The 22,523-nt window shown below is 46.1% G+C and overlaps 1 protein-coding gene across 1 annotated transcript in view; it reads right to left on the bottom strand.

Moving 5' to 3' along the window:
- The window catches only part of Abca4 (ATP binding cassette subfamily A member 4), a 126,128-nt gene that overhangs the window by 66,331 nt on the left and 37,274 nt on the right, over positions 1–22,523 (bottom strand). Inside the window, exons 6-12 of the mRNA XM_059266177.1 lie at positions 22,244–22,481; positions 20,915–21,054; positions 19,566–19,682; positions 18,729–18,926; positions 3,779–3,984; positions 3,026–3,202; positions 1,117–1,339 (exon numbers count right to left, since the gene is read on the bottom strand). Coding sequence (XP_059122160.1) covers positions 1,117–1,339; positions 3,026–3,202; positions 3,779–3,984; positions 18,729–18,926; positions 19,566–19,682; positions 20,915–21,054; positions 22,244–22,481 — 1,299 coding nt within the window. The remainder of the gene's footprint in view (positions 1–1,116; positions 1,340–3,025; positions 3,203–3,778; positions 3,985–18,728; positions 18,927–19,565; positions 19,683–20,914; positions 21,055–22,243; positions 22,482–22,523) is intronic.

Below are 22,523 nucleotides of genomic sequence, written 5' to 3'. Positions count from 1 at the left end.
GGTGGGGTGAGGTTGTTTGAAGACAATGACCTGCACCTCCACATTGGTTTTGAGGGGACTCTAACATGGGGTTTGATTCACACCCAGGGCTCACTGGGTCATAGTGTAATAGCAAAGACAGAATGCACGAGGTGGAGGATATTTTAGTAGAGAACAAAGGCAGGATTTGGATTAAATGAATATGTAACTGGTGAGTTGGATCTATGATGGGACATTCTTAGGTCAGGTAGCCACGATCCAACATGGGATGGGAGATACTCATCCCGTCCGGCCCACTACCGTGTCGCCTGATGTGAGGACAGCGACAAAGTTGAATGAGCTTGCTGAACCGATAGCAGGAACCAACTTCCATCCAATAAAACATCAAAAACTATCAAATGTGTGTAGTCACATTTCAACAAGTCCAAAAAAAGCTTCTTCTATGAAGGAGCTAAAAATATGCACTATATAGGCTAGCAGTATATTGTGGAACGGTGTTTTATTTTCAGTTCTAGCTTGCAGAAGAGTCTCGGACTTGCAGAAGATAGGATGACATGCTTTATGGCAATAAAAACCCCTTATCCCTGAGAAAGGTCGGGCTCCAAATTCCATCCTTTAAAACAGAGTCCTGGGAGATCTTTGCCGGCAGAAGGATGTTACTTGGTGAAGCTAATGGCCTGGCCATGGGGATGATAGACAAATTATCCAGATTTTTCCCCTCATACCACTGGCAGTGTTTGCCTCATTCTAACTGTAGCCAGATATTGGAACGGTAATTCTAAGAAACCCTCTTTAGACTCATGCCTGTCTTTGAAAGAAGAGGCAACGTTTGAACACACAACAGTCCCATACTGGGCTTTGGTAACAGCAGCCTCTCTAAGTGGTCATGAAATGGACTGGAAATCTATGTAGGCAGTGAGTGACCCTTAGAAGAGGAAGATGGGAAGATGCCACCATACAATGGCTCTTTTGAGGGGGATGGGAAGCTGGCTCTCCAAGTGTCCTACCTGGTTGGAAAAGCTGGGAAGCTACCTGTCTTGCTCAGATAACTCGTCCAGGCACACACACATTAACCGGAGGAGGGCAGGAACAATGGAACAATTTTTAAAATGTCAGGGTCTTCTCCACCGGGCTTACCATGATGAACAGTGTCAGGAGGAAGATGCTCATTGACATGATGGAGAAGCTGTCCAGGAACCAGGTACACCAAATCACAGCATTAGAGACACCCTGGTTTTTCAAGGTCTCCTTCAGCCTCAGTTCCTTTTCCAAGACAATGCCCTTAACAGTCATGGAGACGGAGTAGATCCATGCCAGCACCATGAAGATGGGGAAACAGCGGTTCAGGATGATCATAAAACTAAAGTGAGAGAAAGGAAGGAGAACAGAGCATTCTGGGCCTGGTAGAGACGAAGTAAATATTTACTGAGTGAAGAGTTGAGAAGGAAGTCCAGAGGAAAGGAAAGGAAAGCAGAAAAATAAATCATGAGACCTTCACTAGGTTGGACTTTTAAAACTACCTTTCACATTAGCCACTTTTTCTTTAGAGCAAGATGGTGTCTTTCCAGACAGCCCAGATGAATGCTCTATACAGAAAGTGAAGGAAGAAAACCATACCATCTCTGTTATATAGCATAGACCTTCCCCGTAAAGGCTCATGGGAAAGACTGTAGACCAGTTGCCATAGGTTGTGATTGGGACAAATCAGAGATTCTACAGTCACTGATTCCATCAGCCATGAATACATGGAGTAGATCCATCCTGGGATACGTTCTCAACAAGCAAGATGGATTTAACAGGAAGGAATCAAGTTAGGGTTAGCTTTTCAGGTTTTCCCTGGGGATGATGCACTAGTAAAGCCCTTGGGATTATTATCTATTGAAACTGTTGGGTGTTGTCACAGGAAGGGCCCAATGCCAGCGTGGGAGGATAGTTTCACTCAAAATGGCCCTAGGGAGAAAGCCCAACAATCAAAAAGCATGCACTTCTAGAGCTGGCCGCCAGAGGACTCTCCCATATTGAATGACCCCAATTCCTACTGCCTCTCCACACCCACTCATTTCCCTGCCAGCTCCTCCCCTTCTAACCCAAAAGTGGACCTGGGCTTTTGCCCTTGGCTCTACTTCTCATCTCTGCTTCTTATCCAGAGGAAAACTAATGGCTCAACAGCCACTGTTATCTCTGCCGCCTTCCACGGAGCTGGAGAACTGATGGGCCACAGTGTTGAGAGCGGCTTTCCTGCATGCACGCTAGGCTTTATTTTACAACCTCTCCATCTGGCAACTGGCCTCTTTCCTTTACGTTTTGCTGTCTCTGCTTCCTGAACCCCACAGCCACACACAAGGGCTATAGTGACCTACCCAGTGTTCCCAACACCCCAGGAGCTAAATTCCTAAGCCAACTATAGCTCAGGAGTGTTTCCGACCCCATCTACCATGGTAATCGGCCTTCTGAGTACCTCTTCTTCTCTGTCCCTTCCTCCACCACTCCAAAAATCTAGTTTCAACAAAACAGTAGGCTGTTTGCTTAGCATGCTACTAGCCAACAGATGGACAGGCTTTAGGACGGGGGAGGTCAGAGGAGGAGGCCAGAGCTCATCCAACATTCCTCTACCTTTTCACCAAACATACGTCATAGGAATGTTAATTAGGGAAGGAGCTGCATTATTCTGAGGCTCCTGGGAACCAGACCTACTTGCCATGCAGTCCAAATCTGCTGACCTGGCAATCAGTGGGCAAACGCTCTGACCCTAACCCTTTCACATACCAAACATACTACGGAGTGGAAATTTAAACAGCCGGCATCCCCTCCTTCAACCTCAACTCCTACTGTTTAACCTTCAACGCCCCTTGTGTACCCCAACACCCTACTATTTTTCTTTTTCCTCTGCTTCTGTCTGCAGTATGGGGCCAGCAGCTTCTTCAGTTAGAACCCTACTCCCCCCAGTCTGGTCCCAGTCCCTGAGGTTCCTTCAGGAGACACGGAAGCCTTGAGAGCACCCCTGTTTACTTCAGCTCAGGGAGGATGATAGAGGCCTGGGACTCACGAGTCATCCACAAAGCAAGGATAAGGCATCTGCTGGAGGTAGATTCCGACGGGAACCTCTGCCTGGGTCTGACTCCTTGTGATTCCATGTTCAACCATGTCCTGTAGATAGGCAAAGCCTCCCCAGATGTACCGGAGGTCTTCCACAGGATCGGCCCTAGGACCAGAATCCCAGTACCTAAAAAGACACAGGATGAAGGGAGAAAGGATGTAAGTGGGGACGGGCAACCCACTCACTTTAGGAGCCCAACTTACCTTAGAACTCAGTGTCTTGAAACAGTCTCCTAAATCCGTGGTTCCCAACCTTCCTAATGGGGCGACCCTTTAATACAGTTCCTCGTGTTGTGGTGACCCCAACCACACAATTATTTTTGTTGCTACTTCTTAACTCTAATTTTGCGACTGTTATGACTCATAATGTGAGTATCTGATACGTGAGATATCTGATATGCAACCCCTGTGAAAAGGTTGTTCAACCTCCAAAGGGATGGCGACCCACAGCTTGAGAACCATTGTCCTAAATGTTCCCAGACTATCTAGTCCTACTTTGGATCACAGTATTAAGTCAGGAATGACTGTGAGTCACAAGGTGATTGCTCTATCTACTTGGATCTGCTCAAATCATACCTCCTCCCATTTAATTGACCTTCCTTTGATTTATAGGCTGTGTTTACACTTAATCCTCCACTCTACCAAATATAATTCCCCGTGCATTTGGGAGAAACCCTGCAAACCCAAACTCAACCATCCTCACCTGTCTTTGATCTTATTGGTCTTCTCCACCACATCTATGTCCATCCGAATCTTGTACTTCACGTGGGGAGGTAGGGAGCTGGTCCAGGGATACATGTCAGGGAATACGACTCCAGCCCAGAACCTGTTTTCTTCCAGGAGAGACAGGGCTCGTTGGATGAGCTGAGCTTCATCATCATAGCTTTCAAACTTATCCAGGACCAGGCACTGCAGATAATCACAAAGGTGTAGAGAGTTGGAGACTTAATTCCAAACCGAGAGGCAGAGGAAACTCTACTAGCCAAGGGACAGGTCCCCCACAAAAAGACCTGTGTACCTAATAATTGTTTGACTTCAGGGTCTGGCATTAATTTCTTCATGTGACTAGGTTCAGGGGTGCAAGGGTCCTAGAAATGGTGACAGGCCCTTATCCCCGAAGAGTTAACAAAGACCGTGCTACCCCCTCTGTCCAAGGAGGTCCAAATACGCAAGTCGTCAAAATGACACAAATCCTCAAGCCTCTCACTCCCCAGCATGGGGAGGCAAGGGAGTGGGGTCACGGTGGACATAGTCTGCTTTGAAGATCAGAAAGCCTGAGGATAAAAGACTTTTAAAGAGAGAAACATTGCTGGCGTTGAACTTTCCTGGCTCTCTCCAAACATGCACAGCCAGCTGAGGGACGAACCAGGAAGAAGAAAGCAGAGAAGCAGACAGCCAAAATGGTTGCATCTGAGAAATCATTTTCATTTACAACTTCATGACGAGAAAGTGGAATTACCCCAATGTCCCTTTTCTCCTTTGGGGGGGGGAGGGGAGGGAGGGAGAGAGGAAGGGAAGGAGGGAGGGAGAGAGAGCTATAAAAGAACAAAATTAAGGATTTCTCTGAGATGGATTTAGGGGTCCTCACTTGCAGAGACTTGCTGAAGTAATTATATTGTACTGGTATTTTGTTTTACACTGAGAGTTTTGTGTCCATGACTCTTAGAATGTAACTCACAAGAGGTCAGTTGGCCTTGTCTTGATTAATTTGTTCGAAGAATATTTACTTAGTGAATGCAACATGCCAGAGCCTGCCTGGCTCCACGGGTACAAGGAGAGACGATAACAATCTCTTCCTGAAACAGACTCAAACCTGATGAGGGAAAGATTGTAGTAAACCATAAGTGCTGTGCAGAATGACAGGAAGGCTTCGCCTAAAAGACTCAGGGAATCCAGAGGAGGGCTGGGTCTACTGGGAGGGATCCAGGAAGGCTACCTGGAGGAAGAGGCATGAGCAGAAGGAGAACAGACAGAAAGCAGGCAGAGGAAAGAAAACGGAGGACAGCTTGACCACAAGGAGGAGCACTGGGGTCTCTGGGGACCTACAGGAGCAGAGTAGTGGGCCCCACCCTCCTTCAGACTTTGGAGCATTGGATAGCTTTAAAAAGATACCAGAGGCTCTACTTCAGAATCTTGAGAGGCAAGGCCAGGGCACCAGCACTTTGCTTAAAAAGAAAAAAAAGCAAAACACCTCCCCAGGTCTTCACAAAGCACAGAGAAGGGCCCTGGGTGAAAAGTGGTGAGTGGTTGGGATCAGATCCTTCGCTCTGCTGGATTTTGGAATGTTACTGACCAACTGAGCAGGTTTCTGAGGACATGAGCTTTCAGACTAAGACCGGGAGAACTCTAATCTCTAGAATACTACAAGGCCACTGTGGGGTTTAAGCAGAAATACAAGATCAGAGAACAATAGGGAAACATCAGGAAGCGTTAGACTAGACCGCTGAGCACATTCAGGCTCAGTTAACTTCAGGAGAGCTTTGGAAGTCAGAGGGAACCTTTCCTGAGCTATGGAAGAAATTGCAGAGATGCTCCCGAGTTAAGGGTAGACTGTGGTAGAACCAGGGGTCCTTGCTCTCCAGCTCAGGCCCAGAGTTCCTCCCAGCACGCTAGAGCCCAGAGGGATAGCACGCACTGCACAGCCAGCATTGTGTAGCTTACGGAAGGATCCCTCCATGCGCTCACAAGTGTCCTGTAGGTTGAACAGTGAACACTGCTTGTCCTCACCTGGTAGCTCAGGAAAGTTAGGCTCTAGAGCAGCGATTCTCACTCAACCTGTGGGTCACGAACCCCTTGGAATCACAAATCAGATACTACCATTCATAACAGTGGCAAAATTACAGCTATGAAGTAGTAATGGGATAATGTTATGGTTGGGGGTCACCACAACATGAGGGACTGTATTAAAGGGTCGAGCATTAGGAAACTTGAGAACCACTGCCCTAGAGGACTAAAAACTTCCCGGAAGTGGTAGGATGAGTATCAAGCCCCTATTCACTTGGTTAAGGAGCAATTAAGAAACCAGAAACACAAGCAATTAAGAAACCAGAGAGCCAAGCTCTACTGCACTACAAAAAGCAAGCAGACTCAGCTCATTCACTGCAAACCCCTCACTTCCGAAGCCTAGCCCAGAGCGTTAGAACACAATACAGATGAGGGGGCTGTATTTGAACTCCAAGGTGTTACAAACCCACCATCACTGGGTTTTCTGAACTCAATTGTCCTGTCCAGGCTCAGCCCCGGGAGAGGGTCCCATGGGGTAGTCTCGGTGCTCTGGATAAAAGGAGAGAAAACAAAGCAATCTTCTTTCTAACTGATAAAGGGCAGCAGCAACACAGGGGTGTGAGAACATCACCAGCGCCAAGGCTTAAAAGGCTTCTAAGATTAAAAGGAAATTGGATTGGTATTTCTTTAAGAAATACAAGTAAGAACAGAGACATCACAGAGCTAAGTAGATTTTCTTCAGTCAATCATTGTCTTGCAAACAGGACTTAATTGCTAAGACTGACACTGGCCAGTCCTAAGACAAGACAAAGGACTTCAGTATATCATACACCAAGGAATTTTCATTTCTTCTGGGCAGAAGTAGCTTATTGTATTCACAGTTTTGTGTGTGCATGTGTGGTGTCTGATGCATAGACTCTCGGGCAGCTGGAGAAGCCAGCCTGCAGCCAGTCTGTCAGCAATTAAGCCACAGCATCACCGTGGAGACAGGTTTGGCAGTTGCTGCTGGGGCAAGGAGGCTTCAGGACTGAGTTTACTAGCTGGGCAGTAGAGACCCACGCCTTTAATCCCAGCACTCGGCAGTCAGAGGCAGGCGGATCTCTGTGAGTCTACAGACTGAGTTCCACGATAGCCAGGGCTACACAGAGAAACCCTGTCTCAAAAAAATAAATAAATAAATAAAACACCGAAAAACAAAACGAAACAAAACAAAAACACAGACCACATGTTTAAATTTGCTTTAGTGAGACCTCCAGGTTTGACAAAGATAAGCAATAAATAATCCCATTTTGGCTGTTTGGCAAGTTTAGAACTGGCGTGTATTTAAATTAGATCAACTAGACACAGGCAAGCGTCACATCTTCTCACTCATTGAAGGGACTAGTAAGTCAGACTTGCAGAAGAATAAAATAGTGTTTGCTAGGGACTGGGAGGTGTGAAGAAAAGGGGTACAGAAAGAAATTCAATATGGGGTGCCAAGACATAGAATGGAGGATTTATTTACTTTGGGTTTTCTTTCAGCACAGTAGAGTAAATATTGGTTAAGACAACCTGTGATGTTTCTCAAAGTGACTAGGGGAGCAGGGAATTTGCAGTACAGCAAAGACCAGTGGTTGAAAAGGTAGAAATGCTCCTTCCCTTATTTCGGTTCTCAGACATTGTAGACATGACTTGAATTACCAGACTATGTTACTACCATAAAGATTTAGAAATATTGTCTCAATAAAACAAACAAATGGCAATTAGATTCACTTTGAAATTAAATTTCTAAAATAAAATCAAAATGACCTGGGGAGATAAAAGCTGTTTTAAGCAGTTTTCTGTTTTTTAAGCAGTGGATGTTGCACTGAGAATGTTCTTACCGATTCACTCAGCATCACAAAGCCTGGACTGAAATGTCTTGGGTCTTACGGTCTGATGTCCTTGCTTCACAAACAAATGAGACCAGAAGTGTAGAGAACCTTGCCTTAGTTCCAACACAAGTTAGAAGCAAAATCTGCATGCATGTCTTCAATGTGAGGCTTGGAAGTTCCAGTCTGGGTGTGGGTGTTCCCCATAGTTCCTTTGAGAGTAAGCCATGGACCATCTACAAAGTCCTGACATTACTGGAGGTCTCTTGTCTGAGAGCCACACTGCCTAATGACTGCCTTGCTCTCTATCTGCCCTCCCCAACATGGTGGCCAGTGATCACATGTGGCTATTGAATACTAAAGATATCATGGATGCATCATAAGCACTGAGTTTTAAATTTCATAGAGCTGCTGGTGGCTGTATGGGTCAATAGAGCTCTAGTGGTAATGAGTCCCTTGAGGTCAGGGCCACGTTGTGTTCAATGTGGTCTCCTGTACAGTATTTTCACATGCTAGGGAGTCAAGAAGTATTTTCTGAACTGAATTGGTTTAAATTTACAAGCCCTGATGGACAGAGGTAGCTGTACCTCTATGATTTGAACAAGAGTCTGTGCATCCCAGACTCATGAACAACTAGCAGCAATTTGTAAGATGACTTTGTTTTGATGCTCTTTGGGTATAACTCTTGGGGAAAAAAAAGGAGCTGATATAAATAAATACATGGTTAATAATGTGACTTCCAGGGTTCTCTAGCTCATTCTCTTTGAACCTACGCCTTTATGTACTGGAATAAACAGTTGATGTTTTCAATGATATTGTTGAGTCCTGTGATGATGTGGGCTCCATCCTGGCTGTTTGCTCAGGCAGCTGATTCATAGTCATATTTCCTGATGTGTTTTCCTAGATGGGGAACCTTGATACTCTGGAAAACACAAAATTTAGCAGGTTCTCAAATGCTCGCTGCTATTCTAAAACATCTGGCCCATTTCCCTCTTCATCATCACCTTGGGAGGAGGCACAGTGGAGAGTTGGGGTCGGATAGTCCTCTATGCCATCCCCTCTTGTGTTTCCTAACTGTGGCTTCTGATGCCGTCGCTGAAATTTGAGCTCTGTCCAACCTCAGTTTGTTCTAATGGTTTACAAACACGTGAAACAGTGTTTGTAAAGGCCTCAATGGGTGCCTCACAGAATAAAAAGCCAAGGGTGTGGCTCAGTGATAGAATGCTCACCTAGCATGCCCAAGGTCCTGGGCTATTTTCCAGTATTGCAAAAGCATAACAAAAAATAAACATCAGCCGAGCAGTGGTGGCACATTCCTTTGGTCCCAGCACTAGGAAGGCAGAAGCAGGCAAATCTCAGTGAGTTCAAGGCCAGCCTGGTCTACAAAGTGAGTTCCAGGACAGCCAGGGCTATTACACAGAGAAACCCTGTCTCGAAAAACCAACCAACCAAACAAACAAAACAATCAACTACAAATACTGATGGTTTCCTTCATGCCCCAAACTGGTCCAGGGGCTTTGTTCATACGAACACATTTCACCTTCACATTACATGCAGGTCTGTTACTGTGATCCTTCAGAGCTCACTTACAAGGTGCATCGGAACAAACTTCCTCAGGGCACAATCTGTTTTCAGCCTCTACACAACACTGCATTGTCTCATGAATAATGAAGCCTTTATAAATACCAGTTTACTGTTGTTTTTGTGAAATATCTAGAACGTCAATAATCAAATGCCTTTCAAGTTCCTGCCAGGTTAGCCCTCATTAGTGACAGTTATTCAGTGGGGGAGGAGAGCAGTTATTTATTTTCTTTGAACAATCTCTTTGAGGACACAAACTGTCCTGAGCTGACCCATAGTCCTGCATCTGGTCGGAACAATGCTCAGGACAGACCCCAAAGCCACCAGGGCGATGGAAGGTGGAGAGGGCGGTGGGTTTTAGTTAGTGTCTATTAGCTGTTAGGTGAAGTATTTATTAGGATGGTAAGTGAAGAGGAAGGTCTTATAAAAACCAAACATGAATATCAAGTCACTCTCCCCAAACTTTCTTGATGAGGTTAACAGGTAGAAACTGCTTTGAATGTGAGTCAGCAGCCCCCAAGTGCTCCTCTGAGGTATGATTCACAATGTAGCTTTGTATTCTCATGGGGAGGCCATTTGCCTCACAGCAAGTGACCTCATTCCCTCCTGATACTTACACTAATCCCTGGAGTTAAAATCTTGGCTGATGGGCATGTATATTGGAACATGTATGTGTGTAAGAGGCAGAGCTAATGACGAATCCCTCAGAAGAGGTCCTGGGTTGGATGTATTTAGTCTATTGTGACAGGCTTGTCAGTCACAACATACTGGCTTCTAATGAGGCCAGGGAGTCTATTTTTAAACGCTGTCTTGTTCCACGAAACCGTGCCATTGTGGAGGTTAGGGAATTATGTAAGGCAACAATATTGGCTAGTGTAAAGTGCTCAACATAAACCCAGCACGCCTATTTGGAAAAGTGAATAAAGTCAATACCCTATGCCCTCAGAGGTAAGCTGTGCGCAAATGTCACAGCAGGGATTCAGAATCTCAGTGAGAACCAAAACAATGCCCTCTGAGAGCCAAGAAAGCAGCAATCAAGCACACAAAGGTGTCTCACAGTCTGTCATGTGGTGCATGCCTGTGTGTGGTCACTGTTCATGTCCATCCCCCCACGCCTACCCCAGCTTCCTGAATAGCCAAGCCGCCACATGAAGTTCCTACAGAGTGAGAGGCTGGAGCACTCTGGGGGGGGGGGGGGGACGGGGACTGGCAGCTGTGCCCAAATCCTGGACAGAAGACACCTGTTTGTTGACACAGCTAAACAAAACACCACCTTGGAAGAGAAGCTTCGGGCAGCAGGTTCCCTTCTTCAGCAGTGACCTCGTGGTCTCCAGTTCAAAAACATTACGTCATAGGTTCACGGAATTATCTATTACGTGGCAAGCTGTGTTTAGAAGAGGCAATAAGGAAACATATCCTTCTTTTCATTTGAACTTGGTCATCAAAGGGATCTGGCAAATTGTGTTGACAGCTGGGCATAAATAGCCGTATTTTGACCATGAAACGGCAAAGGCATCTAGGTCAGGTCTCGAGATAAGGGAGGCACTGAGGATTTCTAACCCTGCCTCACATCTTTTCAAAACCAGCTGATAAACAGGAGTGGAGGCCTACTGTGGTCCTGATGGTATTCATGCAGGCACCTGGGGCTCCTTTTGAAGAACAGCAGTGGATGTGGGCAAACATCCCAGAACTCATTTCCTGGCAGATGTAAACTGCAACCTTCAAGATTTATTTCCAGCTACATGGAAAAAGCCACAGCATAAAATCACTTTGGGCTATTTGGGTTGATTGGGATGGTGAATTAGAGGCAAGGTGTTGTAATAAATTGTATTGTGTATACCGGGCACTGTGAACAGACTTCTGAAATATCCACTCACATAGAGCGAGGAAACGCACTGTGATGGGGCGATGAGGAGGCAGGAAACACGTGTCAATAAAGAATAAAAGTGTTTCTAAGATAAATAAATAAACGCAGCATTGAAACAAGTAAAAGGGCCAAGTCGGAGCAAGGAGGTATAAGGGGGCAAAGCCACCAGGGCAATGTTTTCTACCCAGCTGGTGCCAATGAAAGTTATCATCACTTGACCAACAACTTCCCGGCACTTCAGCTCTACCGGTTTCCTGTCCCATTGTTCCAACGACACCTGGAGGAGGTGAGGGCTACTGTACTGGATAATAATGGGGCTGTGCATCAACCAGTAGGACCACCCCGTGTCACAAGCACTCTGTTCTGCCACACCAGTAGTTGTCGCCCAGATAGCTTGGGTTAGCTTCATCTTTCAGACAGAGGTATGTTGTCCCAAGTGGCAGAGCCCATATATAGGTGCTGAAGAGTGCGTCTAGTCACCCACAGAAGGAAGCTTTTACAACCCATACTGGCTAACTCCAGACCCACCGCTTCTCTGTTCCATCCGTTCTCTGCCCAGACCTTTATACCACTACAGATCTACTCAGAAAAGCTGAGAAGTCAAAAAGAAAAACAAGCTGCAGTTTTAGCCCCTGAAGTGGTCAGGTCAACAAAGGGGAAAGCGTGTGGACAAGTCGTGACTGGGCTCCTGTGGAGGGAACACAGAACAGAGAAGAAGGCTTGGAACACTACTGGGACCTGAAGTGCAGAGTGGGTACGACCAGCCAGTGGAGCAGTGGGGGAAGATGGACACTGTCCACGTTGGGGGTCTGGGGCAGCCTCATAGGATGAGAAAGAGCTGCGGGGGCCATTGACCTTCGTGGTGATGAGGAATTTCTGAGGAGCTGCGAGCCATCTGTCACGGTGGACTTGGGTTTTCCAACTACTTCGTTGGAGCGGGTGTGGGAACTGAAGAGAAGCAGCAAGAGCCTGGAAGCCTAGTAATGGGCTAGGAGAGACAGGACAGGCCTCTGAACGCAGCTGAACGTGCGGAAGGGGAGGAAAGAGAGACTGTGGAAGAACTGACAGGGCCTGGATGACTTGTCAATTTGATTTTGTATTTGTAGAGAGTGAGCTCCTGGGGAGTCAAGGGTTAACAGTCATTATTTGGTGTTTCAAGCTCAGTTCATGTAAATACCCACACAAAAGTATGAACTCCACCCTTTTTGTGTTCTCATTTTAATCTGGTTATTTTTAAGCAAAAAAAAAAAAAAAAAAAAAAAAGACCAACTCATTATCCCGAGTACTATAAAATAATTGCTACTGTTATTGGATCCAATATGTAACTGAAGCAGATAATACTTGCAGAGCCTTTGGGGTCACACTTGTACGTTACAGGGAAAAGAATTTCATTTCTAGAGTCAGTACAGGCCTGGGTTAGAATTCCGAAGTCCCAGCCCAGTGGTGGTGGTAGTGTACACCTTTAATTTCAGCAGTCGGGAGGCAGAGGCAGGCAGATCTCTGTGAGTTCAAGGTCAGCCTGGGCTATAGAGAGAGATCCAGGACAGGCACCAAAACTGCACAGAGGAACCCTGTCTTGAAGAACCAAACAAAAACAAACAAACAAAACCAACAACAAGAATTCTGAAGTTCCCACTTATCTTCTGTGATGTACTGGGAAGTCGAGCCTCTTAGAGACTTTGCTTTAAATTCCACACGAAGACAGCAGTTATGGCTACCAGGCAGGCAGCAGTGTGGCAGGAGATGACAAGCAAAAGTGTCCAACTCAACCCTAACTCCCAGGGCCCATGTAAGTCTCTTTCCTCCATGTCCCCAGCCTACCTTCCACCTGTTTCCTTTTCTCTGATTGAGTTCTAGATTTTTGAGAGCTCAAAAAGGCATACAATACAGTGATGTCTGTGAGTTGCTTAGGATCTAGTTCATGGCCCTTGAAATAATAATTGATCTTGTATAGACTTGAACTCGCCCAACGATACCTTCCTAGTACCTGAGGTCATTGAGTTAACAGAAGAAAGCAACTCTGGGTAGCCAGCCAATATCTACACATCTAACTGTACAACACCTTACACAAGCCAACCTCATCTTCCCTATCTCATTTCCTCCCTAAGGTAGCCTGAAACACACATTTCCAGAGAACATCATGGTTGGATGGTGGTGGCATGTAGCCAGAAGTATTAAACATACCAAGGAAAAGTAGTTTTTAAAGAAAATGGCCACTGATAATTCAAGAAAATAACCACCATCCAGTTCATAAAGAGTTATGTACACACATCAGCTGAGCTGATAGCTAAGGAATGGCAGCTAATGAATGTGTGTTTTCTCAAGACTTAGCAGAAGGTAGTTGTTACTGGTTAAAGTACAATTTCATGCTTTGATGAGAGGTATTTTTCATATTAAAGTTTGGCTAAATTCAGCTTCCTGATATGAAACTTAAGACCTGAAATTCAAATGTACTAAGCGACTCAAATCCAGTGTGAACTGTAAATAAATAGTATTTGATTTATTCCAGGCCAAACCTTTTGCTGCACAAAGAAACTGAAGAGGAGAGGTATATATGTTTATTTCAACTAAAAGGTAATCAGAGGGTAATAATTTGTTGATTTTTTATAATTGCATTTTTCTATAGAAAACATGTAAATAGAGACAAATATAGGTTATGAATAAAATGTGTGTGCATAAGATTTTAAGTTATTTACCTAACTGTGGGCCAGCAAGATGGGTCAGAGGATGAAGTCACTTGCTACCAAGGCTGGAAACCTCCATTCAACCTGAGGAGCCCACAGGTAGGAGAGAAATTACTCTACAAATTGTCTTCTGACTTTCACGTGTCACGGCGACCCTTACACTGTCCTCTGCCACACACACAAAGTAGGTAAATAAATAAACAAACATACTGCCCCCCACACACACACATAAATGTTTACCTATGAAGCCCTCACTGAACTTCAGTTTCCCTAGATTTGGAGAAGAGGATGATGGGACAGTGTCTGGGAATAGCCTTTCCACACAAGAGAGATGTGGAGATTCTCAAATGTCCCTAGCATCCCTGTCTCGAGACCACTGTCTACCTTCTGACCAAGAGGTCTGTCTCACTTTTATCTTGAATTCTCAGGAACAGCCGAAAGGCATAAATTAGCTATGGGGTGAGGGATGCTACATAGAAAGCTTTATCTGAGGGGTGGTCTGAGAATAAGAAAGTTTCTCAGCCTTTGAGTCACTGTCCACTGAAGTCCGGCATCCCAGACCTATCCTCCTAGCCTATGGGAACAGACAGACCCAACTCTGACTCTCAGCCAGTTCACTAAGGCTAACCCAGAGATCAGCATGACAGGTCCTGACTAATGTCCAGGCATTTCTGAGTGTGAGAAAAGGAATAGTCTTGATTTGGTTCACGGGTCAGGGCAGCAGCTGCCACGTGTGCATGTCCTTGGAGTGAACTCAGAGTGTCTAATGTCATCCCCACAGCTGTGAAGAGGTATTGGTCCTACCCCACCTTCTAGACGAAGAGTCCCCCAGCCTAGCATTTACACACAGGTTTGATGAATGTGCTAAGCGCTCTGTCCCTCATTCTGTCCTTGTATTGTTACTTAGAATTGTACAAAATTGTACAGAAATCAAGCCATAGAGTGTTAAATCTCTCAGAACGACTAATAAGAAGCAGAAATTGTAGCCCTTGTGGGACATGTGGGCCAGTCCCATAAACAGCTGTTTAACCTGGACCCACGAGGCAGATTCATGAGAATGGATACCCTTCAGGTTGCTCCATGGGATGGTCAGCTCCTGGGGCCTCACCCTCAGCAGGGAGGGAGATTTAACCCTTCTAGTCACCCAGAAGAAAATCCATGGGGTCACTCTCACTTTCCATAGTGAGGAAAGGCTTAAAGATTTGTTCCTCCTTCTCAGGGCTTCTGTTATTTTCCAGTATCACAATTAAGTGTCTCATTGTTATGGGCAACAGAATTCATTTGCCTAATTTTCCTTAAGTGACGCTTGTTTGGTTTCTGTTTTTAGAACAGGAATGGATGTGGGCACCTCGACTGGCCCATGAGGAACTTTTCTAATTAGCACAGGTCCCATTATTGAAAAGGAGGTACCAAGCTGGCCTTCTTAAGTAGGGTGTAGGTAGTCACAGCTAGCTTCCCTGTCCTAGAGAAACCTTTAGACCCATCAGAGAGGGGTTCCATGGCAAGTGCACTACTCAGGTGTTCTGGAATGGGGTGGGGGCATTTTTCAAGGCTCCTGCAGACGGCCCCACACAAGAGCAGATGCAGACAACCCAGGCTGGACGGCAGTGGCTCTCTCCTTCACTGCCTGTCTTCTCCTGCTGGACCTCCTCCTTCCTGTCCTTGCTTCCCTCACTCCCAAGGGCAAGACGATAAGAAACTGAGTCATCATTTCTGCTATTATCAAAAGCCTTGTAGGGCTTCCCACGGGGAGGCCACTGACTCTTGGCCACAGTGGGCCGCACTTCAAAGTCCTGGGGAAGTCCCAGGGGCTGAGAAGCTGGATATATGGTCAGCAACTTCACGAGCTTGAGAGGGGCACCAGCTGGGGGTCAGGTCTGACTGAGACCAGGTTTATTTCTGTTTTGATTAACATTTAATATTGATTAATAATGCTTCTTATATGACAGTGTATTGCATGAATTAGCTCATTTAATTCTCAGAACAAGCCAAGTATTAGGTAAATACTCCTAAAATCTACATTTCACAGATGCAGACAGAGGAACAGAGAATCGAGTCTAGGAAAGTCTCAACCTGAAGGCTTAATTCTTAAATATTTAAGAGACTAATGCCCATTAAGAATATATTGCTACTATATTAAACACAAGATGCTTAGGAAAAATAATTCCTTTGGGGCTGGGGATATTACTCAGTTGGTAGAGAGCAAAGGAGTGGAAGCAAGGGAGGGAGGGAGGGAGGGAAGAAAGGAGGGAGGGAGGGAGGGAGGAAGGAAGGAAGGAAGGAAGGAAGGGAGAGAGGGAGGGAGGAAAGGAGGGAAGGAGGAAGGAAGGAAGGAACTTTTCATATCATGATACAAATGTCAAGTCAAACAAAGACAAGAATTATTTTTCATACACGTCACAAAAACATTGTGAAAACCACTATAAGGAAAAAAAAAATACTCCCATGCCCACCCGCACCCCTGCACAGGTCCTGTCTGTACTAAGATTCAGACAACAGTGGTGGGCCTAGCCAGAGATGTGAGCTTAACTGCAGAGGAGGGAGCCATCAGCTGGGAGCTGTACATGGAGCAGCAAGCCTCTTTCCCCGGGTCTAATAGATCTGCAAATGTGCGTGGGACACCAGGGCTCTTCTGGGGAAGTTCTGAGTCATCTGGTCTGGGTTGGTGCTCAGAATGTGTTTGCTAAAAAGCCCCCGAGGTCACGGTTGTCTTCTGGTAAGATGGGAATTGCTTCGACTCTGGTGCTGCCGCCACCATGCTTTGTACTTCCTAAGGAACTGTGTGGGAGCGTGAACAGTGATGTCACTGTCCAGGCTTCAGGAGAAGGAAGTGCACATACTCTAAGGAAATCCTGATGGCTCCAGGGCAGCAGGGAATCCTCAAGAACACGGAAAGCCAGGCCTTTTCTCACTAGTGAGTTACTCTTATGACCCGCCATCTGGGAGAGCTCTCTCCTGTAGGTCTTTCTTATTTCTAGGAGCAGCACCTTCAACCTTTGTTTGTTTGTTTTGTTTTGTTTTGTTTTGTTTTATTTTGTTTCCTGAGATAGGGTTTCTCTGTGTAACAGCTCTAGCTATCCAGGAACTGGTTTTGTAGACCAAGGTGGCCTCAAACTCACAGATCCACCTGCCTCTGCCTCCTGAATGCTGAGATTAAAGGCATGCGCCACCATGCCCAGCAACCTTAAACTTTCCAATGGCTCTAGAATTTTGAAGGTTGAGGCCCAGCCCACTGGGTGTGATCAGCCTTCAGAGGTGAAAATCCCTGGGGCTGACGTTTGAGAACCCGAAGATAACTAAGATGTGCCCACTGATGCCAAGTAATCCATCCAGCTGTTTAAACCGGAGACGGACACAAAGACAGCTCACTGTACTAGAACTTGGACAAGAGCCTGAGAGGGTATGAAGAGAGGGCTGCAGATCATGGAAGAGTGAATGTCTAAGCTTACGTGAAAGTTGAGGAATAGCTGAGGGCCAAGTGTTGAGGAACAGATGAGTAGGTCTGGGAGTTGCATCTCCATGGTAACACTTGCCTGGCACGCATGAGGCCCTGGGCTCTCCCCCCAGCACCCCAAAGAAAACAAACCAAGAATTACCAGATAGATGGGGGCAAAAGGAAAAGCCACTTCAGGCTTGAGCAGATACAAGGTGCATTTTCTTTCAGGAAAATCCCTCCCTCCCTCCCTCACTTCATCGGAATCTTGCTCAGAGTCAAGTCCCCCATGGTGGCATGCGGTCCAGGCCTCCCAGTCAGAACTACTCCCTTCCCGAGGCACTAAGGCCCCCAAAGCCTGGTGGAGCAGGGGTCCCTTTGGGGGTATTGCTTATGCTGTGAGAAAGGCGTTCCCCCCTTCTGTGGAATTTGTGGTGTAAGGATGACCACTGAAGGCTGTCAGCAGCTGAGGCACTACCAATGGATGCTTTTTTGTTGAGTCACTGAGACTTTAACCATTCGAGTGATGCAAGCAGATGTGTGTTTGGAATGTGATGCTGGAGTCTGGGTGAAGGAATGCCCGGATTAACAGAGACCGAACCCTGGAATCCAGGGAGAAAGCTGCTCGGACAGGCTGGTACAAGGCCTCTAGCCCTCACAGATCCCCAGAGCAAGAAGAGGCAGCGCTGAGAGATGTTTAGGAGATGGAAAAGACAGAGCACTTGGACTGGGTGTGGCAGGGGAAGAAAGAGGTCATCAGGGCTGGCTCTGAATTCAGGCACACCCACATTTGGACTCTGCTTGGTACTCCTAATGGCTGTGGGATCCTATTCAACTTCTTTAAGCCTTGGCTTCTGCGTCTACATCCAGGCAGGGATAACATTGCCCACTTAATGGACTGTAGGAGGATGAGATGAAGCAAGGAGAGACAAAAACATGTAGTACAGAAATGAGCACCAGGTACCAGTATATAACCACTCTTTCATTGAGAGTGAAGAGGGAAAAATTAAAGATGACCCTGATGTTCTCTCCCTGAGAATCTGAGCAAAGGCTGATGGAATTAACTGGCATAAGAAGTTCAGGAAGTTTACTGGAAAAGGAGAGTATAAGTTTGTTTTGAGGCATCTTGAGTCTTATAGGCCCCTAGGACTTTGGGGTAGGGGTGTCCAGCAATCCATGAGGCTCAGATTCAAGGTTTGGTGGACACTGGCCAATAGAAGGTCATTGAAACAATGGCAGATGGGACAAAGTTGAGGATGCTGTGCACTGAGAGGGAGGAGGGGAGAACCAAAGGAATCATGAAGTTAGCAAGATGCAAGGAAGTCTTCATGCAAGTATAGAGGATCCTCCAGAGAAGAGGACCTGTGAGATGACCATGACACTCTTACTTCTTCATGGGAAGGATGAAAGACCAAAGCCAACCCCAGTTGACTGGCTAACAGATCTCTAGCCTTACCCATGAGATTATCTTTAAGAGGCTCACTATGGTCCTCAAGTGGATTGATGCCTCTTACCTCCAGGTATTGATTAGCCAGGCGTAGGAAGCGGTCTGTGATGTTAAATACATCCCTCCAGTCAAAGTTGGTCATGCCATCAGCCTGGCTCTCTCGTGGACCGCTACGGAAGAAGTTTAATATGGCTTCAGTGGTAATACCTTCTTCTGCAAGCTGCCTATTTATGAAGTCTTTTACTGTTGGGTGTTCCAGGGTATCCTTGGGAAGAAGAAACATAGTCACAGAAATTAAGAATTCTGTAGGCTCTTTGATCTTATTCTTAGAGCATTTCAGATTTTTAATGACTAGTGATTGAGACACTAAGGTTCACTAGCTGGTAGGTTTTCCTCCCATTACAAGGCATATGTATGCCTATTTTCTTCAAACACAAGGGCCTCTAGAATAGAGGAAAGACAAGATGGAGTGTGGGAGGGGTATTAGTGAGCACGTAAAATGATATAGAAGATTTCCATTGGATGGCTGTCTGTTTTGTTCTCATTTTAATTTCCCTGATATTGAGAACTCTTGCCTCTTGGCTTTCCAAAGTTGCAAATGAGGCCGTACAGACACAAGTGGCCATCTTGGTAGTATAGAGCTGGCCTCTTCAGGAGATACCCTTTTGAACCTGAGACCTTCAAGTGAATTCATGGGAAAGATACTGCTCTTGTGGCAACTTTTAAATGCCCCCAGAATTTAGGACACATATTCCCCACCCAGTGCCAGTGACTCCACTTGGTCACAGTCTGAGGACTAGTGCTTGGGGTTGTGCTTGCTATGGCTTGATCTGACTCAGGGAGTGATGCACTGTCTCTATAGCCTTTCTCCTTCTTCCCCATCCTATGATGTGAGCATCCTTACTCTGATCATGGTCATCTGTGTGCTCTTTTCAAAGAAGTACCAGATCTGGGGCCCCACTTCTCCCCAGGCTTTGGCCAGCTTCCTAACTCGATCCAGTTCTTCAAAAGTTGAGTTGGCCTAAAAAGACACACAGAGAGAAAACAGAAGGGAATGCAAGAGAGAACTTTTAGTTCTATCTTCTGCCCTCATCATAAACCTTAATGTTTGGGCAAGGTTCCTCCTCCTCCTCCTCCTCCTCTTCCTCCTCTTTTTAGATTTATTATTGTATTTGTATTTTAAGTATATGGGTATTTTGTTTGCATGTATGTCTGGGTACCACGTGCATGCCTTGTACCCATGGAAGCCAGAAGAGAGTATCAGATCCCTTGGAAAGAAAGTTACAGACAGCTGTGAGCTGCCATGTGGGTGCTGGGAATCAAACCCTGGTCCTCTGGAAGAGCAGCTGGTTCTCTTAACAGCTGAACCATCTCCCCAGCCTGCAGGCTCTTCTTGGAAATGCTTTTCCTTTCCTAGACTATTGCCATTTCTCAGACTCCAGGACTGACAGAATCCAATTTGTTAGTTATTGCGGAGGTACATGTAACAGTGATGTTATTGTTTCCAAGTCTCATTAAGTTATATTTGGGTCCTAGTGAGCAAATATTCATCCTCCCCATCTTTGACTGTTCTGGGAAGCCAGGGACCAGAGAACGGCGAATATTTCCACTAGGGATATAAGTCACAGAGCGGGAAAGAAAACTCCATTGCAGGCTGCTTCAGAGAGGGTGGGCCGGGCAGGGGCACCAGAGGGAGGCATTCCTACCGTGACTGTGCATGACTGTGCATTCCTAAATGGAGGAATCCATTTAGGGAAAACTAGCAGGGGAGCCATTGGCAGGAGCATATTTAAACACATACACACACACACACACACACACACACACACACACAAATACACACACACAAATACACATACACACACATCACACATGCACACACACCACACATGCACACACACCACACATACACCACAGACATACACACACATGCACACACACCACACATACACACACATGCATACACACACGCACACCACACACACACCACACATACACACACATGCACACACGCACACATACACACACACCACACACATACACACACATGCACACACGCACACATACACACACACCACACACATACACACACACATGCACACACACACCACACATACACACACACACACGCATACACACACACACATGCACACACCACACACACACACACACACACACACACACACACACACACCACTGTCTGTCTTCTGGGAGGTCCGAGACATAAGGGAACTAGACCATCTGGGATCTCACATTCTTCAGTAGCCTTCGAACAGCAGGGGAATCAGGAGTAAAGAGGATTTTTCCCATCAGCAATGGCTTAGCTGCCCTCCAGGCTATTTTGGTTAAAGGGTTGGACTCCAGACTCTGGATCAGTGCGTTACAAAAGGGTGCTGTCAAGAGAAAGGGACACATTTTTCAAAACTCCCCACTGCTCATAACGAAACGTAGTCATTAGTGCATCAAATCACATGTCTCGCTCCCATTCAATGCCACACTGGAGGGTTTGAGAAGTAATCTAAATTATTAGGATGGACCCCACTAATAACAAGCTCATCATTAGTGACAGAATGCCACAATGCCCCTTGATAATAGCCTCCACAGTGTGACAAAGGATAGGGTTTGTCTTGTGGCTTATTCCGCTTAAAAGAAAGAGTTGAGAGGCCTGCTTGTGATCTTTGCGAGAGCCCGAAGGGAATAAAAGTCCAAAACAAGCTTCCCCACATCGGAATCTCAGCTTTAGTCTCAACTAATTCCGTGTCTATTAACTGCTTCTCTTCTTTGTTGTATGCAACTGTCTCAGAGCCCACCTCCTTGTGCTGTGTCGTTTGCTGTCTTTTTGTGATTCCAGAGCCCACCCTACCCCAAAACAGTACAAGTGAAGCAGATGACTTGCCAGGGCCCTATTGACCTGAGCTAGGTTGTAAATCTGAGTCCTCTCCTCATCCATCGCTCTTCTGTTCCTCTGGAACTTAGCCCCAGTTCAGTCACATCAGTGGGAAATGCCCCCTCTCTTCCCTTTCCAAGTGGGCTTGGGTGCTTCCCGTGGCTCATATCTAGCCTTCTACGAGCACCGTTCTCCTCTACAAGGGGAGAGAGACTTTCTGAGAGAAATCCACTTACCCAAGGCCACCGAGAGCGAGGGGAGTCAACCCCAGGACTGGTTTCTTAGAAGGGCTAACCCATCACTTTTCGTATTAGTGTGCAATGTGTGTGTGCAAGTGTGCATGCACATGTATGCATAAGTATGGAGGTCATAGGATAACCTAAGGCGTGCCGCTGTCCACCTTGTTTTATCACTAACTTGACACTTGGTAAGTAGGCTAAGCCAACTGGCCAGCAACCCCCCCAGTATCTTCTTGTCTCAGCCTCTCCAGTGCCATGATTACAAGTGGGTACCATCATGCCTGGCTTTGTGTGTGTGTGTGTGTGTGTGTGTGTTCTAGGGACTGTAATTGGGTCCTTGTGCTTATGTAGCAAGAACTTTACCAGCTGAGCCATCTGCCCAGCCTTCCCACATCCCAACCCATCGTCTGAACCAACACCAGAGGCCAATTGGCCTGTAGGACTCAGAGAACTTACTCGCTCTTTTGTCATAAGAATAGGCGGGATCTTTCCTTGTGGAATCAATCCCCAGGAAGGCTTTATAGTTGTTGTCTTCATACCAGTTAAAGGAGAACACCCGAGAGCCTCCTTCTGGGTAGCCACACAGGAGGTCAGACAGGATGCCCATCAGCTGGGTGAAGGTCTCGGGACCACTGTTCTGCAGAACAGGTCTGGTTACCCATAGCAAGTCTTGAACACTTGGCCGATGAATAAACTAGGAAAAGAGAAAGACTTTGAATAATCTTTATTTTTTTAA

The sequence above is a fragment of the Peromyscus eremicus genome, chromosome 6 (genome assembly GCF_949786415.1).
Source record: "Peromyscus eremicus chromosome 6, PerEre_H2_v1, whole genome shotgun sequence".
NCBI lineage: Eukaryota > Metazoa > Chordata > Mammalia > Rodentia > Cricetidae > Peromyscus > Peromyscus eremicus.
This window is presented reverse-complemented; position numbering and strand designations above follow the sequence as displayed.